This window comes from Diadema setosum, chromosome 5 (assembly GCF_964275005.1).
Source record: "Diadema setosum chromosome 5, eeDiaSeto1, whole genome shotgun sequence".
NCBI lineage: Eukaryota > Metazoa > Echinodermata > Echinoidea > Diadematoida > Diadematidae > Diadema > Diadema setosum.
This window is the reverse complement of record NC_092689.1, coordinates 31,449,722-31,462,120: the sequence shown is the minus strand read 5'-3', so window position 1 is coordinate 31,462,120 and position 12,399 is coordinate 31,449,722. Positions and strand designations below refer to the sequence as shown.

At 37.5% G+C, this 12,399-nt stretch overlaps 2 protein-coding genes across 2 annotated transcripts in view; one reads left to right on the top strand and one right to left on the bottom strand.

Moving 5' to 3' along the window:
* Positions 1 to 8,035, top strand: part of LOC140229289 (uncharacterized) — a 44,653-nt gene extending 36,618 nt beyond the window's left edge. The window contains exons 12-19 of the mRNA XM_072309564.1: positions 451 to 545; positions 1,406 to 1,445; positions 2,707 to 2,805; positions 3,676 to 3,771; positions 4,842 to 4,988; positions 5,751 to 5,804; positions 7,021 to 7,109; positions 7,828 to 8,035. Of these exons, the coding sequence (XP_072165665.1) occupies positions 451 to 545; positions 1,406 to 1,445; positions 2,707 to 2,805; positions 3,676 to 3,771; positions 4,842 to 4,988; positions 5,751 to 5,804; positions 7,021 to 7,109; positions 7,828 to 8,008 (801 nt within the window). The 3' untranslated portion in view covers positions 8,009 to 8,035. The remainder of the gene's footprint in view (positions 1 to 450; positions 546 to 1,405; positions 1,446 to 2,706; positions 2,806 to 3,675; positions 3,772 to 4,841; positions 4,989 to 5,750; positions 5,805 to 7,020; positions 7,110 to 7,827) is intronic.
* The window catches only part of LOC140228841 (putative neutral ceramidase C), a 103,786-nt gene that overhangs the window by 52,315 nt on the left and 39,072 nt on the right, over positions 1 to 12,399 (bottom strand). The gene's annotated exons all lie outside the window — the stretch shown is intronic.

Sequence of the window (12,399 nt, the reverse complement as noted above, 5' to 3'; positions counted from 1 at the left end):
GCTCTTCTTTTTAAGTGATACAATTATGATACATGTATTGTCTTTGGTAGTTCCATGTTGAAGTTGTCTTCATCTTGGGGCAAACTTTCAAGATTTTTGGAAGAAAATAGAGTGGCAGTCAATGTTACTCACACAGCATTGCTGGTAGAGCAATCCATTTGAAGTTGTTTTCTTCCATTTTCTTCACCCCGTTGAGGTTGGACCACTTTTGCCATGCAGTAAATGTTATCACATTATACATGGCATTACATTCGTTGATGTATCACCTGAATTCTTCAGGTTGGAAGCTGAGGATATTACCTACCAAGAGTGTATGATATTGCTGGAAATTAAAATGGACATGAAAAGATAAAACATGTTGAAAATACATCTTCCAAGAATCAGAAAAATGAGATATGACATTCTAATAGAAATACATGTACTCAAAATGCCTTTTCCTTTTTTTCACAGATGAACTTCCCATATGCCTGGTCTCCACACATCGTCGACACCCAAATCTTGCGAATTGGAGATTTTGCCATCGTAGTTGTTCCCGGAGAATTCACGTAAGTATCTAACATGATCTGTTGAATGTGGGACTTGGATAGAAATGGCGCTAATCCCCAAGAAATAAACATTTATGCTGCGATAATTGGATTAAAGGGAATATGAGAGGGCATGCCACTGATCTACCAAGTGGCAGTGTTTAATTTTCTAAATTCCACAAAGTAATTTGTCAGTATATTTCCACTTTTGTATCAATATGTTTGTTGTAGGCTATGCATAGCTGTATAAGCCTTTGCAACAAAGTCTCTTATCAACGTGTACAAAAGAATGATGATATGTCTAATGGATCATCCTGGAAAAAGCAATTTTCATACCTCACTGAGCTGAATCACCTTTGTAGTGTGTTCCCCCCCCCCCCCCCATTTGTTTGTTTGTTCGTTTGTTTTTTCACTGAGATAGAAGTGGATACAATGTAGAGCATTGATATGCCAAGTAATATTCAAAGGGGTCGTTTCAAATGGCTTCTTTGCCTTTGTCTTTGTGTGTGTGGTGATTGAATATGGCAAGCGAAAGTCAAGTATACACCATTTCCTGAAATACTGTGACACTGATAATTGCTGTAGTTCTTTGTGTCTGTGTTGGAATTGCTGCATTGAGTCGTACACTGCACTCCTTTCCACTTTTTAAGATCAATATCATCAACACACTATTTTTGATAGCTTGATTGCATTGTAAGAGAGAGAATCAGAAACAAGAAATGTATATTAATTGACACAAACTATATACAACTGATAATTTCAGTCAAACTTTGAGCCAACCTCTTTTTGTATAATGTCTTTTTAAAAAATATGTTTTTGCTTCTTCTTTTTTTTTTTAAATTGTCATTAATAATATCACTCTAAAATGTGTTCCTTTGCAGTACAATGGCTGGCAGAAGAGTGAGGAACACTGTAACAGAGGTAGGACAACTTAGCTTGCAAGTGTAGACTATGTCTACATTTTATTTTATTTTTTATTTTTTGTTTTGCCTTCCAGTTATGAAAAGGACTTTGTGTCTTAGTGGATAAGACCACAGATTGTCAATCCAAATAAAGGTCCCTGGTTCTAGTAACTGGCAGCATCGGTTGTGCCCTCGATCAGGCAAGGCACTCTGTTGGTCTCATGGTTGCTTTCTTACAAGCATTCATTTGCTGTCATTAGTGGCCATATTAAGCAAATTATAATTCAGTTTGATGTATTTCAGTTCAAATTGTCAGTTCTGGAATGTTCATTGCAAGTCACTCTTTCTCAAATAACTAGAAAAGCACTTGGAGACCTCCGCCAAGCAACTCATTTCTACCAATACATGCATGCTGAAAATCGTCTAGTTTCCCAATACAGCTGGAGAAGCCTTTTGTTTATTGTTTACGTCATCAGCTTCCAACCGTGTGCCTCTCCCAAGCAGAGCAGACACCTCAGAGTGCGTATGCAAACCTCAAATAGCAGTACACACATCTTGAATTCCCAAGTTCATTGACCTTTTCTGCCAAAACATAAAAAATCCTTCAGACATCCATAAAAATTCCTGGATCACTCCCAAAATTTAATCAACTGTTCCTTGTGTCATAAGCAACTTTTCCTGCAAGTTTCATTAAAATCTGTGTACAAATTTTTGAGTTATTTTGCAAACAGACAAACAAACCAATGCCAATGAAAACATAACCTCCTGCCATGGCAGAGGTAATAATGATGTGAAGCAATGTAGATTGAGCCACTTTTCAACTCTGTCTGTTGTGCTGGGATGTGCTGTTGGGCTGTCATCAGCTTCCAACCATGTGCCTCTCCCAAGCAGAGCACACACTTCAGAGTGCGTATGCAAACCTCAAATAGCAGTACACACATCTTGAATTCCAAGTTCATTGACCTTTTCTGCCAAAACGTAAAAAATCCTTCAGACATCCATAAAAATTCCTGGATCACTCCCAAAATTTAATCAACTGTTCCTTGTGTCATAAGCAACTTTTCCTGCAAGTTTCATTCAAATCCGTGTACAAATTTTTGAGTTATTTTGCAAACAGACAAACAAACCAATGCCAATGAAAACAGAACCTCCTGCCTTAGCGGAGGTAATAATGATGTGAAGCAATGTAGATTGAGCCACTTTTCAACTCTGTCCGTTGTGCTGGGATACCATTTTATCATGTATTTCAAATGATGTCATCATCTCCCTCATACCCACAGGTAATGAAGGCAGCCGGAGCTTCCGACGATGCTAAGGCAGTAATTGCAGGGCTCAGCAACACCTATAGCGATTACATCGTGACATACGAGGAGTACCAGGTACTAGTATGGTTGGAGTTACTTGACTTTGCAGGAGATGCTGCATGAGATTTTCCTGTTGTGCATTCTTATACAATCAAGCACGCTTTTCCAGGTATTAAAGGGACTGTACAGTTCTTGTTGAGGTGGGGATTCATGTTTTGAACATTTGTAAGTGAGATAATGAAAAGCCTCTTATGGAATATGAAAGAGCATGTAATTTTAAGAAGGATTCAATGTTTATTTGATGAAAATTGCCACAACTTTATTAGGATCTCTTTGTTTCACCTTGTTTTTGGATATATTAGTCATTTCAAAACCGATTGTCATTGAATAAACTTTTGATACCCCTTAGAACTGCATGCTCTTTGACATCTCATAGAGTGGTTTCTGAATATCTCGCAAAACGTTAAAAGCTAAATCCTCACCTCGACCAGAACTGTACACACCCTTTAACATACACACAAAAAAAAAAAACAAACAAACAAAAAACAAAACAAAAACAAAAACAAAACAGAGAAAGTTGGCAGACATGGTCCCAGGGGAAGAAGACGCAAGATTCTTAGACTGGTGGGATATTCCACGAGAATAAAACTGTAGAAATTTCTTGGTTTTGATTATTGATTTGTATTCAAATTTGGGAATTGTAAATGTCGTAATGCAGCCAGCAAAACTACTGAGACGTGTGAATACATAGGGTTCCAGCAAACTGAGAATACAGTGCTTAAAATCCTTGATCACCCATACAGGTTTCCAGATTTGACTTTTTGCCAATTTTTTGATAGGATGGTGAATGCGTAGCGATATGTCAAAAATTGGTGAATGTTTCATGCTGTGAACGTTTCTGGTTTTATAGTGACCTTTTTGTCATGTGCTTGATTTCCTGGTCAGGTGCAACGATACGAGGGAGCGTCCACCATCTTTGGACAACACACCCTGCAAGCCTACCTCAACCAGTTCCGCAACCTGACGTCATACCTGATGCAAGTAAGGCTGTCTCAGCGGAAAGCAGAGTGAAACTTTGTCTGATCAGACATTGAGCTGCGTACTCATGATTTGTCAGCTTGCACACACATACACACACACACAAAAAAAAAAACCTTCTCAGAGATGTGCAGTTTTATGATGAATGAGACTTGAAACATGAATTCAGTATGAAAAGGGTTCTACCCTCTGGTTTGTATTCTCTCCAATTGGATTTGCATCTCTGGGCGCCTTCAAATGCTCTCCTATAGTGAACTGAATCTGTACCATACCTGCCCTGGAGGAGCGCTCAAACGCTTCTAAAGTGTACCGTACCAAACCAAACCAAGCCAAAAGTGGACCACCTCCCGATGTGCACCAAAAGTGGTCCAAAAGTGGACCAAAAGTGCCCTTGTGAAGAATGCATGTAACACGCACATACATCATAATGCCAAGAGTTCCTACTCTTTGTTTGGGACATCTAGTTTAAGTGCGCCAGGTGAATGACCCTGTTACTACAAAATGTGTGAACCCCTCTAAAAATAACTCGTGAGGTACGCTTTCTCCACAGAGCGCTCGAATGCTCCCAAGTCTGGCATGGTTCGGTACGGTTTGCTTTGGTTCAGTTCACTTTTGAGCACTGGAATGTGCCCTATGTGCAAGCTATGAGGGCAAAGGGAAGAATGAACATTTGCTCTGTCATTCTGTTGTTTGAAAAAATAAAAAAGAAAAAGAAACAAACTGTAATTAGTCATTACAGGCAGGGCATCCGTACGGTCACGTCTATTATTAATGTGTTTTTGTTACATCACATGATAGACAAATATCCCAGGGACAAATCCTAGATGCTTAAATTCACTGACCTGTTTGAATTCAATTTATGGTTTAAAGTTTGTCTATGGACTAAAGGGAGCACGGTATATTCACTTGTCACACATGGATGTATCAATGTGTATTCCTGATTGAACACCTTTTGGTGCATGCGATGCGTCAAGTTCACTTACTCAATTGAAATACAAGAATCCATAGACAAGATGTATAGTATTTTTAATGGAGAGTTTTGTGTGTGTTTGTGTTTTATTATGACATCACAGGAGAGACAAATACCCCAAGGACCAATCCCAAAGAGTCTGATTGACGAACAGGTGTCCTTTCTGCCCCCTGTTGTCTTTGATGGCACCCCGCTCGGCCGGAACTTTGGTGACGTCATATCAGATGTGAGCAGTGGCTTATACAAGAGGGTAAGAGATCAAAGTAGCTTTTAACTGCTGTTTTTGCAAGGAGAAAAAGTAAATTTTTGTCGGCATGACATTTGTGTGTTCTTGTTGTTTTTTGCTCTCCGCTTCTGTGGATTTTAAAAGTGACTCCCTGATTTTGAAGCACACAGACTTCCCATGGAATCGTACACATGCAAGCAATGATAATGTCCTCTAGCTCAAAGGTGTTTCATCAGTTTTGCTTTACGGAATCGTTTATTATAATGCACAGAGGAAATTAAGTATATTGTGCATCCCATCGATGGTGCAAATCATTCTAGTTTTGAGTGCAATATATGTTTACTCATTTCTGTACTTTGTGTCAGGTTGTCATTTAAGGGAAGTGTACCTAGAAAAGATGATGCTAAAAGTGTGCAGTTTCGTTGTGCAAGAATTTTTGTCTGTGAACACAATATGTAATAATCTACCAGTATTAAGTTTTACCTTTTATGAATTTAAAGAAAAATACAATGTGAGTTTGCTGACAATCACTATTGTGCAAAATTCTACTGGATGATGCAGTTCATTTTACGTTGTAGTTTACTTTTCTATGCTCATCAGTCATATATTATAATGGTGAAAAAAGTAAGATCAGTCAACTGAAATTACCAATATGTAATATTTTGCTTCTGATTCTGTATAGACTTCTGAATGGCTTGAAAATGTACTCTTAGTTGTTGTTTTTCATTTGGATTGCATAATAAAAAACCCTCTAATGAAAATATTTCTTTAATGCTTCTCTTGTAGGATTCCGTGGTGCAGGCAACGTTTCAGTCTGGAAATCCAAGAAATAATTTGAGAGTAAGTATCATAGTTAAGAAAGATTAAATATATTTGATCAATTCATTCTCTCTTCAGTGAAATGAACCTTCTAGATTTAAGTCACAGTGCAAGGCACATAGCTTTTGATGTGGAAACATGCCAGTGACAGCTAACATGTTTTCTACAACATCTCAGTGACTGGTTAAGTGCTTTATATCACATGATACTCGCTGAGATGTACCTTTCTTCACTTTGCCATTGGTGTCAGATACTGTCAAGCAGTTTTAGGTAGCACTCTTTGTCATCATCAACTATCTTAATTGTACTCCCGTAGGCTCTTCAATAAACTTGTAGCTTCTCATTCACCTGCTCTGGGAAATTATGGCTGCTACATTTATGCCCTGGTTTGGAACACACCTATTATCATCTGTGGTGTAAAAAAAAAAAAACCGAGGGGTCTGCTTAGGTCCTTATTTTTTCCAGTTGGATAAGATTTGTCATGCAGTGAAAGATGAGACAATATTTACCTCATTTTCCCTGCATAAAATAGAGCATCTCATCTTTTACCTCCTATAAAATCTTATACCCGTGTACCATAGCAATGGAGTTCCTTCATCATATGTGCATTTATATTTATTATGAGAAGAAGAAAGAGTTTTAAGTTGATAATATATTTGATGAATGTATATGTGAAATTTATTTTGGTAATGTTTGACTTAGTGTGCAACAGTGAATGTAAATTTACCTGACACAACTTTTGATGAGAGTTCTTCTGTCTGACGGCTGATAGTGATTTCCTGACCGAAAGTTGTTGACCTTCTGACTTTGCACATAACAAGTTGTGAATGTAAGAGTTATGCATTCATCCTTCTAATGCAGTTCGCCACAAAGAAATGCTGCACTCTGGAGTTTGTGCTTACAAAGTTTAGTTACATTTATTTTATTAGTATTATAACTAAAATAAGATGATAATGATGATGATAATGATAACAACAACAACAGCAACAACAACAATGATAATAATAACAATAATAATAATATTAATGATAATAATGATAATAATGATAATAATGATAATAATAATAATAATAATAATAATAATAATAATAGTAATAATAATAACAATAATAATAATATTGATAATAATAATAATAGTATGATGATGATTATATTAATATCAATATCACAGTTGTTGTTATATTTAAATGATTGTTATTATCATTATTATCAATATATACCATTATTCCTTGCCCAGACTGGTGACTCCTTCATGACTGTTGAGCATCTGAAAGCATCCACAGGAGAGTGGGAGGTAGTTCACACAGACGCAGACTTCTGCACAAGGTAACAAGGCACTTGACCTGCACATTAGGTTTCCTTTAACTTTATCTACTGCCAACAAGAAGCTGTTGTTGGAGAATGAGTAGTTCCTTTTGTTTGACCAAATTGACCAAGAAAGAAATCTCACATATTGTTGTTGAGATGAAAGTAGGTCCTGCTGCACAAGCATACATAGGAGAAGATACAGTCAAACCTATCTATGTCAAGTAACCACATGCCATATAAGGCCATTAGAAAAATTCTTCCCCATAAGAAAAGCAATGCTATTGACCCTGTCTATAGTGGCCACCTGTCTTTTTACGTTTTCATCTTCTTGAAAATACAGTCAAACTTTCACCAGACTTGGCATGTATTACCACTAAGGTGATAGAATATATATTTGGTCAAATGGGATACCATGCCCCCCCCCAAACCCCAAGCTGCCCAATTTACTGTATATTTTGTAAGTATTATCTGCATAATTATATGCGTGGAAGGTAAACTTGCGATACTCGAGTGAGCACAAGACCCACTGGGTCTCTTGTCCTTGTTACATGTAGGTGATATGCTATTTTGCATCAAATTTTCACTAACTGCATGATGCAGAGATTTGTATGCTGTTTGCTTATATTGATATTTTCACCTGCTCACATGCACTCTGTCTTGACTCGCCGAGAGCATCTCCAATCCTCCTAGCTGCCAATGCTTGCATGCTTCCTTTACTTTCTCCCCCCCTACCCAGGTTCATCTGGACCCGCACCAGCACCCTCCGCGGGGAGAGTGAGGCCACAGCCTACTGGCACATCCCGGCCACCACCCCTCTGGGCAGCTACCGCCTCCGTGTCTTTGGAGAGTCCAAGAACATCGTCCAACAGATCACCAGCTACCAGGGAGTGTCGTCGTCTTTCACCGTGGTCGCTTGAGACGTTTCAAACAGTCGATTGGTTTAGAAAAAATAATGCAAGAGGGCAAGTTAAACCCATAGCAACTCCAAATAGCATTGTCTCTATTAAAGAAACTTTTCTGTGCTGCAAAGTTGCACCAAAATTTTTTAGACGTTCCCTTCCCCCTCCGTCCACCTCACATCATTCTAACCAGTCAATGGATTACTGAAGGATGAACGAATTTGGACATGGTCATACAGAAATAGGTAATTGTCTTTGCCAATTAGTAAAGTTGTGCATTAGGAGAGGGTCCATGTTGAACATTACAGGATCAGGGGGAACACTTGTTCCAAATCCTTGCCAAGTTCCAAAAAGATGAGGGCTAACCCAAAGTCTAGCTTCCACCAAAGGAAAAAAAAAGAACAAACTTCAAAATTTGCCTTAAATGTCAGCCCTCAGGGATCAGAGACACTACTCCTGAACAGCAACCATCCAGCAACTCCCCTTTTGGACTGTAATGTAGCTCTCACCAAATGTAGGTGCCCAAATCACAATCTTCTCATTGCTGATACTACAATGAAGACTTCTTGCCCAAGATTGTGTATACTATACGATTCTGGTGTTTGTTCGCCAAATTACTTTGTGGAATGAACATGTACACTATGTCACGAGAAGATCCGACAAAATTGCTGTCTTATAAAGAATGACATAATTATACATACATGTACATGTATATATCAACCAGCATCTGTGTGCTATGCCAAACAATTAGTTTTGCTTGTCTCATTTAGACTTTGGTAGTGCAATTTAATTTTGTGCTTCAAAATTGCAATAGATTATATTAATTGAAATTATGCAAAAAGCATATCGTTATCTTGGATGACTTGAGAAAAATAGTGGAATTCATTTTCTTTCTTTCTTTTTTTTGACAGTGTCAAATAGAAAATGTGCCTTCATTGCAGCTCAGAACACCATTTCTTTTCTTTTGTCACTCAAAAAAAAACCAAACAAAACAACTCACATTTTCTCACATTGAAAAATTTTGCATCAACTTTCAACCTAACCAACTCTTCTTCCTATTGCACACATGCAAAGGCACGTCTACTGTATGGTAGTAATACTCGATGTGACTAGTACTAGGTTTTTATACCAAATAATCTGCAGTACTTCTCTAACATTGCACACCGTGCATACAGTGCGATGTTGGTCTTACAGACCGAGATCACTGCACAAAGAACATGTCGCACTAGTTTTGTGAATGCATGAGATCTATGTAGATATGCTCCTGATATGTACAGTGCTGTTATGTCCGATGCATTATAGGGCACCAATGCCTGTGAGATTGTTGCTCTTTTGCCCTAAAGAAAGTGTAAAGAAAGTGTATGATGTATGAAGACATTAAAAGTCAATTTTCAAGTTTTCTGTCATATGACAGCATACACCATGACAAAACAGCAGCCGACCATAAAATCATCCATGTTTGCAAAATAGATATGCTCATGTGGATATCAAATTTTCACTCCACTGTGGTCAATCCCACTAGCATTTATCATTGAGTTTGCTTAAACACAAGATGTTAAATTAAATCCCCTTGTATTCCCTGTCATATTTTGCCATCAAATATGATGTTTATGTCTATTTTTAGAATGGCCATTGCAACCATTTCATAGCAGAAACAGTGGATTCAGTGTGTGGCTGTGATACTTTATGTAATGCAATTTTCTGAGGTGTGACTTCAATGTGTCTCCCTCTAAACAAATGAAATTTGTAAGATCGCAACTGCTGATCTGTAATTTAACAAACATGCCGGAAAAAAGGAACCACGGGACTCTAACCTGTCATCTATTGCTTTCCAGGCAGTGACAACACCTCTACTTAATATTCTCTTGTTTGCGATTTTCACGTCCTGCAAAATGGTGTAGGCATATACACTTGTGCATTGTATTGCTGATATGTAAACTTCTGAACAGTTTTCCATGTTTTACAAGAGTATAAATACCTTATTTTTGTTGGAACAGGTATCCTGCTTGAGATATCACTTAATGTATGAATCAAGGAAAGGCATGTGCAATCATTTCATCAGTACTTTTTTTTTTCTTGTAATCTTCAAGATTTCAGGATGTTTGAAGTGCTTTGTACTTTGTCAAAAAGTTTGCAAAATGTTGTACTTGTTGAAGTATAAAAACCTGGGGAAAAGTCTTCACCAACATAGCTGGAAATTAGTGTGTAAAAAAGGGGGAATTAGTCATGAAATTACTTTAAGGTATTCAAAGGGTGCATTCGAACGCTCTGAAGCGAACCAAGGCGAACTGAACGAAAGCGTACCGTACCATACTGTGCCAGATTTTAAGCATTCGAGCGCTCTCGTTGAGAAAGCGTACCTCACGAATTATTTTTAGAAAAGGTCACGCATTTTTGCAGCAAGAATGTTATCCACCTGGCTCTTGAACTACTTACAGCTGTCCCGAACAAAGAGAATGATGTTTTTCCATTGTGACGTATGCGCATGATACGCGCATACTTTACAGCGAACTTTTGGTACACTTTTGGTGCGCTTTTGGAGTACATCGGGAAGTGGTCCACTTTTGGCTCGGTAAAGCATGGTACAGTACACTTTAGGAGCATTTGAGCGCTCCTCTGGCACGGTTACGGTACGGTCCAGTTCGCTTTAGGAGAGCGCTCAAACGCACCCATTGATAAATATTTTCAAATACTTTTGAAAAAATGTGTAATGTCTCAACTTTTTTCCCTTTTGATTTATTCAAGAAATAATGGGGAAATGCCAATTTTTTTATTTGTCCTGGGTTTTTCCAACAACCTTAAGATTTTTTATATTATATTTATTCATTCATTATTATTATTATTTTTTTTTTTCAGTGCAGTCATGTTATAATTTTTAGGTTGTTTTTTTTCTTTTGTTTTGCATACTTTTTCCATTCATAGTGACAGGACTTGGGAGGTGTACCAATGCAGCGTGGTTATAAATGTTTGTACATGTACATGTGAATTTCAGATCATGTGTGCCACAGTTAATAAAAATTTGACCTTTTGAATGACAATGGTCTAACCGAAGCTGGTCAAGACTGACCAGTGGTCACTCATGTTGGAGTCCAGAATGATGACTCAGCAGTCTTCCAATCAGACACTGGAAAAGATGTGTTTAGTAAAAACTGCAGTCGTTTTACCTGTCTGATTCAACACGAATGGCAAGAGAAAATGGAATGTGTGCATATACTTTTTCTTTCTTGCTGGGTGCATCTAACTCAAACTAGGTAGGTATCATGGAACGTTCTTAATAATCAAGATTAATTAATTTGTGGGTTTACAAATGTGTCTTGCCAAAGTGCTGCATGAAACATGGCATAGGATTGTTGAAGTGACTATTGTGGATGTAGACCTGTATTAGCCTTTTTGCTATCACAATTATGTCAGTGGAGGCAGGGCTCGACTTTAGCAGTGGCCTGCTGGCCACTAAAAGTTAATGTCAGGCCACCAAATTTTCTTCTTGGTGGCCTGATCGGGCATCTAAAATTCAAAAGGAATTTTCATACGCTGTATTTCTTTTTATTTCAAGCCACCAGGTTTCGTTTTGGGGCTACCAAAATATCATATTTAAAGATTTAGTGGCCTGATTGGGCCACCCTAGAAAAAAAAAAGGTTACCACTGAGCCCTGACTAAGGGTTTAAAATGAGCATGAGCATTGAATTGCCTCTGATTAGCCCTTATTTCCTTCATTATTACTCATATTCGTGGTTAACAGCCAACAACTTAATAACTGAGCACCATTTAAAAGAGGTGGATGTTATACATTTTCTAACTCATGCACCCTTACTGGAACTGCATACTATCTTGCAGTCTAGAACATATTTTAAGAGAGGGTGTTGGCCCTGCACATCTTCTTTAATTATGAGGTACTAGTATTAGCTTAATGTCCTTTTGCACTTGGTAGTGTGAAGTGACATTTCAGTTCAGTACTGTATGCAGTAAGTTTAATACATTTTGAAGAACTGTAGATTTTCTTAATATAGTAGACTTTTGATACTCATGCACTGTTGCATAAGATGAATCTTGATAACTCATTGAATGTTTGTGTTATTGAAATTTGCTTCATATCACAATTTTGAGTTACAAAGTAACCACGAAATGAGAAGTCATGCAGAGAATATATCTGTAATTCAACACAAGAGTTTGTTATATCATATGTTGGTTTTTGTTTATTTGACAAGAGATACCAATGTAGAGTACATATTGATTACATTGAAGTACATAGTACACTACGTATGTCATAGGTAAACTATGTATTAATGTTATATTTCTATCAAATGTGAAAAGAATGTTTATTAAAACAAAATATGCAATGACACAGGGTGCCATCAAGATCTCGCATAATTTATTAAACTTCTACATACACTATTGATAAAGGAGATTA